Source organism: Galeopterus variegatus, unplaced genomic scaffold, assembly GCF_000696425.1.
Source record: "Galeopterus variegatus unplaced genomic scaffold, G_variegatus-3.0.2 Scaffold1447, whole genome shotgun sequence".
NCBI classification, from domain to species: Eukaryota; Metazoa; Chordata; class Mammalia; order Dermoptera; family Cynocephalidae; genus Galeopterus; species Galeopterus variegatus.
Window position 1 is genome coordinate 170,585 of NW_007727558.1, and position 8,636 is coordinate 179,220.

The window sequence follows — 8,636 nt, forward strand, 5'->3', positions numbered from 1 at the left end:
TGCTTTCCTAAGAACTAGGAAAGGACTTACACTCTCACCACCATTATTCAAAATAGTACTGAAAGTTCTAGCCAGCACAAAAAGGGGACGGGATAGTGGAGAAGCAGAGGCAGTTCCAATGGTATTGGTGGTCAAGAGTTTTTGTTTCATAATCTATATGTTTGTTATATATATTCTAAGTTTGAGATATTTCTTAATAAAATTTTAACTTAAACCAAAAGAAAACAAGAATAGGAAAGAATTTTTAAAAACCAAATTCCAATTTGGACACACGAACTTGGGGATGGGGGGGCACACATTCCATCCAATGATATAAGTTGGAATCAGAAAATTTCCAAAGTCATCTCAGTTCTAAAATGTTCTCATTCTATTTCCCATATACAAATTTGCCATTTCCAATTTTTTAAATCGCTAAGTATAAAAAATCTGATTTTCTCATTTAAAAGAATAGTTACGATATTCCTTATTTTCTCTGAAATTCTATAAATAGTTAAGATGAAGTCCCATTTGTCTTTGACACTAAGCACCTATTCGCCTAAAACTGATCATAAATATTAATTCTAAAAATTAACCTAGAAAGGGAAGTGATGATACATTACTAAGTACAATATAAAATAGGTGAGAACCCTCCTTCAAAAAAATTATTCACACAAGCAAAGATGACCTTGAGCTGAAAGGGAAAAGGCCACCTTTGTGGAGTTAACATCTAAGTTGGTTTTGAAAGACTGTCAGGATTTTTTCGTGAAGAGATGGCAATAAAAGATTACTCAAAATCCTTAGTAAAGATGATAACAGGGAACGGTAGTGTATCAGTTTAGCGGGGGTGCAGGTAGAAATCATGTAAATCAAAGTCGTACATGGGACCAGTTAATGGAAAGTATTTATTCTATGGAAAAACTACTGAAGGCTTCTGTGCCAGTTATCAATTCATTGACTTCCAGCTCCAAATCCAACCCTCTTTGCATTCTCCATGATCAGGGAGTTGGATCCTATAAATGCTTCTCCTCTGCCAGCTGGCTCAATGTTAAGCTCTGTCAGTAAAGCACTGGAGTAACACTGCAGAAAGAAGGGGCTTTTTTCCTGGTTTCAGTGTGCTCTTGCCTGCTTGCTCCTGTGGCACACAGCAGCCAGCAGCATGAGAGCCACTCAATGGCACCCAATCCTTCAACAAGGTTCAGCAGAAAACCTGTGGGTGGCTTCCAGAAAATTCTGCTTGTGCCTCAGTTGGCTGCCCAGCAACTGAGACAGGTACTCCAGCAGGAAGCTTTCTAGGAGGTTCTTCTAGTACCCAGTAGACAGTTTCCTATGGCCACTTATGATTACAGCACCGATGAATTTTTTCATCCACTGAGCCATAGTCCCACTTTCTCCTGGGAGAGATCTGAATTGAAACCTGAGGATGGGGAGACCTCCTTAAAAGTTGCTCCTTCCTGGGGTACACTGACCCAGCCGTAGAGGTAGTGGTTGTTCCCTATATCTGCTATTACTGTATTCTTTTGTGTTCTCTTTACCTTTGAATAGTTAATTTCTGATTAACCTGTTAATAACTTCCAGTTAATAACTTGTTAGTAACGTCCCTGTTCAAATTACCGTGTAGTTTCTGTCTCCTGATTGAACCCTATGAACTACAGAATTGTATAGCTCAGAGACTACAGAGAACATCTAAATAAACTCAACTTTAAAAGATTTTTAAAAATGATAATAATGCCCAAAAGCCTAGAAAGAGCTCCATGAAGCTAAGTGGGAGTAGCTATGTGAGTGTATTTTGGAGGCTACGGTTTGAATTGCTTCTGACACTTGATGACCAAAGGCATAGTTTGTAATGACAAGAAGTATGGACTCAAGCCAGGAGAAACTAAAAGCAAAATGGGGCACTAGTTGCTCTGAGTTAGTTTCCCTGCAAACTGTAAAATCTGCATCCTCAGACAAAAAGGAAGTATCGAAGTTTTTAAAAGGCTATTTTACTACTGATGGCTGACATCCATTTGCCATGAATGTTACATTGATTCAAGGTAAAATAAAACCCTGAATAGTTTCCCTTAGGAAGGAACTAAAGTAAACAGTCAAATGTACACAAGTAAGGCACATCTCTCTGAAGCCTTGATTTCATTTCTAGTGTCTTGGGAAGGAAACAACAATAGCTAACCATTCCTTAAAAATTTATATAAATTCACACAATTGCAGAGAATGATCTAGGATCAATACATGACTTATTTGAATGGGGGTTCTTTAACCAAGCAAACGCAATAAACAAAATCTCTACCCAGTGAGTAATACTGATTTTTAAAAAGGATTGTCTAGATTAAAAACAAATGAGTAAAAGCTTAAAGAATTTTTTTAAAGGTTCTAAAAGTACAAATTTGGAACAAGCAATTCTGTAATGAAGAGTTCAACCCTAATAAACAATTGCCACGATATCTCTGGTATTTATATTAAGAGACAGAACAATTAGGCTACATTTTAACCACAGAAAACTGCAGAAGCAGGTAAGATGTCATAACAAATTTTTCTAAACTGTTTTTAATTTTATGCAATAACTGTTTCCTGGTAAACAGCACAGAAATTAACTTTTCTCTTTATTTGCAAATGACCAAGTACTACATTTAGAGCATCTACCTACATTATCATTAACTTTCCGTGTATTCTTGTTTTATCTGTTCCAAACAAATTGTTTTATCTGTTACAAACAGTTTAAGAAAACTCCAGAATGCCTCTGCTATTCACTATGACTACTAAGTACACTAGAAAAGATCCTTAGTCTCCCCTGGCCTAAGTCATGTCCCATTTCACCTGAAATATCAAAATCTGTATCTTCTTTTTTCCTTTGACTTCTATGAGAAACTTTAAACTATCTTTAAAAGTGATGCATTAAGTTATGAAAAGAACATAATAGAATACACAAAGTCACTGATAAGTGTGAGAGTAAAAATTTGAGGACTTTTCCTCCCTATATTTTCCAGAATGTTGCTATGCTTTATAAACAGGCAATTAATTTAAACGCTGTAATACTTTAAAAAAAAAAAAAACATGTTTCTAATTAATTCATTCAGAATTCCAAACATTGGGTAAATGAATTGCAATCTTACAACCTAACTTCTCAAACAAACTAGTACCTGAATCTTTCTCAGCCAGGAGCCAACCACTTCTTTTTTAATACTTTGTTGGTTGTTTGTGGTGAAACCTACATAACATAAAATTTAACCTTTCACAATTTTTAAGTGTTCAATTCAATGGCATTAAATACATTCGCAATGCTGTGCAACTATCACCATCGTCCATCTCCAGAACTTCTTCATCATCTCAAACAGAAACTCTGTACCCATTAAACATTTATTCCCTATTCCATCCCACTCAAGTCTCTGGTAACTTCATTCTACTTTCTGTCTCTATGAATTTACCTATTCTTGGTATCTCAAACAAGTGGATTTATACAATATTTGTCCTTTTGGGCCTGGCTTATTTTACTTAGCATAAAGTTTTCAAGGTTCATCCATGTTGTAGCATGTATCAGAATTTCATATCGTCTTAAGACTTAATTATATGTATATATCACACTTTGTTTAGCCATTGGGTTGTTTCCATGTTAAAAAATTTTTAGAGAAAAAATATAGTATAGAATAATAAAAATTAAGCAAGATTCTTCAAAATGTGGAAGCTGAGGGGGAAATACAAAAGGAGAAGAGTTGAAAATTATGTTCTGAAGTCTGAGGACTGAAAATAAAACAATATGAAGTGGCATACCATCAATAAGTATAGTATGTGTTTCATCCTGTAATCTTTCTAAAAACTTTAAAGATGATAAGACTACCATTTGACACTTCAGTGCAGCAAGAGAATAGCTATAACTACATTTGAATATGATGTTCCAACCACAGATACTTCATATATTCACTAACAAGTAAATTTTCAGTGTCACCACACATTGCGGGAGAAGCAACAGATAACGTCACTACTCTCTTGGAACTAGCTTCACATAAGGTATAGAGAAGATGTATAATTTTTTTAACTGCAAAAATATATAATTTCAAACCTTAGTGCTATGAAGAAAGAACACAAAAAATTATAAAAAACTAAAAATAGGAAGATGTGATCTAGATTGGAAAGACAGCCAAAATTCTCTGAAAAGGAGATATTCAAACAGACCAGAAAGAGTTTATTGTCAAATAACACATTCCTTCTTAAGGGGTCAGCATGTACACATTCCTTGCTGAGGAAAGCATATTCCCTGCTAAGGGGTCAGCATGTACAAAGACTGAAATGGGAAACAGCTCTCTCCTGTAAGTTTTGTACAAATTAATCTGTGATTAAATGGATACTGTGCTTTAATTAACCCTAATCTAAAAAATATAAGTCACATGAAAATTTAGAATTATATCATCAACAAATTAAGGGTAATTAATTTCTTTAATAATTTACAAAAGATACTTTAAAATGTTAATTCTTCAAATGCATTTTAATGTTTTACTGTTTGATTGACTGACTGGCGGCTGGCCAATACAGAGATCAAACCCTGGACTTCGTTGTTCTCAGCACCATGCTCTAACCAACTGAGTTAAGTGGCCAACATTACATTCTAATGTTTTAATTTACAAATGTTTACACTCAATTTTTCAGGGACATGTTATATAAAGTGAGATATACTGATCTATATTTCACTTTTTCATATCAATGAAGCAAACCTAATTTATTCCCACTGTGGTTTGGCTACAAACCAAAACAAAAAGTTTTAAACTGCTTTAGAAAAGAGCTAATAAGGGCCGGCCCGGTGGCGCAATGGATAGTGCGCCGCTTGGGAAGCGCGGCGGCGCTCCCGTCCGAGGGTTCGGATCCCACATACAGACCGGCTCCCGCTCACTGGCTGAGCGAGGCGCGGGAGCAACACCGAGGCTTGCGATCCCGTTGCCGGTCCCCGGTCCGGTACGGGGGCAACACTGAGGGTTGCGATCCGTTGCCGGACACGGAAAAAAGACAAAAGACAAAAGACAAAAAAAAAAAAAAAAAAAAAAAAAAAGAAAAAAAAAGGAGCTAATAAAAAAAATCATAGAATTTCATGTTAAAGATAAGAAAATGAGAATTAAAATCTAGAACACGCAATGTCAACTTATCAAGAAATATATTGTTGTCACTTACAAATATTCGAGCATAGTTCAGATTCTCAATGGGAACACTACTGGCATCTGAGTCAAACAACTATTCAATGTGTTCAGTACAATGCAAGACATTTAGCATCTCTGTTACCTTCCCACTACATGCCATTGTACACCCCCCCCAGACACTGTAACAATCAAAAATGGCCCCCCAAAATTCCAAATTCTTTCCCTAAGGGTGTTATACAACACCACCCATAGTTGAAAACCACTAGTAGCAGTTTGAAAGCACCACAAACTTTTCCTGTCTTAATGAATCTCTCTCTCTTATGTAGACTCCCAAATTTCTGTCATAATATACAAAGCATACATAACATAATTTTAACATTTCTTGATGACAGAGGTTCTTAGTTATGAATATTGACTATTATGTGCTAATGTAATACAAGGATCTTAGAAATTAAAGTGTGTGTTATCTTTGATCCTGTATTAATTAACCCCAGTGTATTATATTTGAATATAATAAGACTATTATTTGACATATATACTGTTTTATATGTCTTTCTCATTTTATTCCTTTTTGGTCAATGTTATTTCTTCCTAGACTGTCTACCTCTAGCATTCACCCATACTAGACTAATTTTATCTGCTAATGACTAAGTTTATTAAATCAAAAGCCTAAAGTGATAGATGAAGGCTTGAAGATGGCTCCAGGCCTCCCTAAGAATTAAACCACACAAGCTTGGAGATAGCTGCCTCCTTTCTCACTAAGAATTTGTTTAACTTACTTTTTGTTTTATAACTGTGCTATGAGTTAAAAACTTCAAAGATCTGACAGCTGAATAAACCAGAAATTAACAAAGCACTTATTACTAAATAATCAAACTTCAGGACTGAAGTACACTACTATATACTACCAAATACTCTAATCAAGTATTATTATTACTAATAATATTTAAATAACTCACCTGATTTCTTTTAGTCCTTCTCTCTGGATAACTTGAAGAATTTCTTTATGACTCATGGGTGTATTGGGGTATTTTTCTAAGACCTGAGAAACAAGTACATAATAATAAATTACTCTTACATTCTTATTCTTATTATAACTATATATGTAATTATTTTCCTTATTATAATTATATCTTAATAATTATATTCAGCATATACATATCCAGAGAATTTTCATTCCTTTTATTTTGGGATAAGTAGAAAGTTAACTGAATATAAATTGGATCTTCTCTCCCTAAGTCACGAACAATAAGTCAAACCCTAAAGCAGAAATGGATCAAAAAGGCTAAGATTAATAACTCAATTATTCATCATTAGTGAATATAAAATTGTTTACTCTTTGCCTCCACCCATCCCATCCCTATCTGTGACTTATTGCAGGCACCTTAAGACCATCCATTTTTACATTTCCAGCAAAGCGTGGTTCAGCATGGATGCACAATAAATTCTTGACTAAAACAAGTGAATAATACAGCTGTAATGAAATTAAAATGATATCTGCGTTCTGTTCTGGAAAAGATGGAGTAAGCACAGTCCATACTATCTCTTCCTCTGAATGCCACTAAAAACCTGGAAAGACCCAGCTGCAGAAAGAAGTTTGCAGCAAAACAGAGAAATAAAAACCTCAGTTTTCTAGCCAGAGGACAATAAATAAAGGTCTCTAAGAGCCAAAAAATGTCAGGGAACTTGCAAAGAGAAAAGAGCTCAAGAAGTGATACCATGAAGTTCTATAAACATTTCTAAAGTCACCCACTGGTACACATATGTGAATCTAAACAACACACTCTCCAGACAGACCAATACCCAGTTCCCAAACCAGCTACTACGTGGCGCACACACAGGACAGAACCAAACAGCTCTGCAAAGGCTATGAAAACTAGACATAGGAATTAGAGTGCACAGAAGGTGAGTAGAAACTTAGAATCTAGCAAAGTCAAATGCCCATTATATTAAAAAAAATCCCCCTCCACAACAACAAAAATCAACATTTTCCATAGAATTTAAACAAGACAGACCATCATAACATAGCATCAAATACTTAATATATAATCCAAAATCACTTGACATATAAAAAATCCAGGAAAATCTCATTAATTCACAAGGGAAAGACAAGCTATACACTAGAAACCCAAGATGACACAGATGTTGGAATTATCAGCTATTACAACTATGCTTCAAGAAGTCAGGGTGAATATTCTTGAAACAAACAGGCAACAGAGTCTCAGTAGATACATATACATATTTGTTTCACACATGTTTTATTTGACGTCATATATTTATATTTATATATGACACAAAATAAAATTTTAGAACTAAAAAAGTAAAATAAAAACTGAAGTTTCCTGATATGACTCAAAAGCAGAATCTCTAGAGATAACAGAGGAAAGAGTCAGTGAACTTGAAGATAAAGCAATAGAAATTATCCCATCTGATGACTACAGAGAAAAAATACAGAAAAAATAAATGAACAAAGCCAATGGAACACTATATCAAAGCTCTAACATTCATATTGCCTTGGGTTGAATGTCCTCCCAAAATTTAATCCCCACTGTAACTGTTGAAGGTGGGAAACCCTATTACAGTAATTGAAAGGTGGGGGTCTGAAGAGGTGATCAGATTGTAGGACCCTGCCATGGTAAATGGGTTAATGATGGTGGTCACAGGCATGATTCTGAGCACTTTAAAAGAAGAGCACACAAGAGTTTAGTCTTTCTCTGCTCCGCCATTTTTTGCCATTTGAGATCCCTGAGTCACTGTCACCACCAGCAAGGCCTTCACCAAATGTGTTCCCTGGACTGTGGATTTCCCAGCCTCTGAAACTGTAAGCAATAAATTTCATTTTTCTTATAAATCACCCAGTTCCAAGTATTTTGTTATAAGTAACAGAAATGAACTAGTACACATGTCATCAGAGTCACAAAAGGAGAGAAGCGCATAATGTAGAAAAAACATATTTGAAGAAATGGCAGAAAACCTCCCAAATACGGTAAAAGACAGGTATTATAATTTTAAGATCAATGAATCTCAGACAAGTTAAATTCAAAGAAATCCACACCCAGTTATACTACAAACTATTCAAAACTAAAAACAAAACAAAACAAAAACTTCAAAAAAGCCAAGGAATAATACATTCCAATTAGGAAAACAATGATTCAAATGACTGAATTTCTCATCAGAAACCATGGAGGGCAGAAGCAGTAGAACATTTTAGAGTGCAGAAAGAAAAGCATTGTCAATCCAAAATTCCATATCTCAAAAAAATATATTCCAGGAATGAACGAGAACATTCTCAGATTAATGAAATTACTACCAAAAGAGTTCCTTTAAAATGATAACTTTTAAGTCAATTCTGGTTTCTTCACTTTTTGTTTTATTAAATTTTAGGCAGAAACTCTCTAATACCTAAATCATTTTCCCATTCTTACCATTTAAAAAATAAAGAACCTGCAGCTGTTAAGATAGCAATGAGGGCCGGCCCAGTGGCGCACTGGATAGTGAGCCGCTTGGGAAGTGTGGCGGCGCTCCCGCCCGAGGGTTCGG

At 35.1% G+C, this 8,636-nt stretch overlaps 1 protein-coding gene across 1 annotated transcript in view; it reads right to left on the minus strand.

Moving 5' to 3' along the window:
* The window catches only part of ASXL2 (additional sex combs like transcriptional regulator 2), a 149,379-nt gene that overhangs the window by 93,391 nt on the left and 47,352 nt on the right, over positions 1-8,636 (minus strand). The window contains exon 2 of the mRNA XM_008577069.1: positions 6,056-6,138. Within this exon, the coding sequence (XP_008575291.1) occupies positions 6,056-6,138 (83 nt within the window). The remainder of the gene's footprint in view (positions 1-6,055; positions 6,139-8,636) is intronic.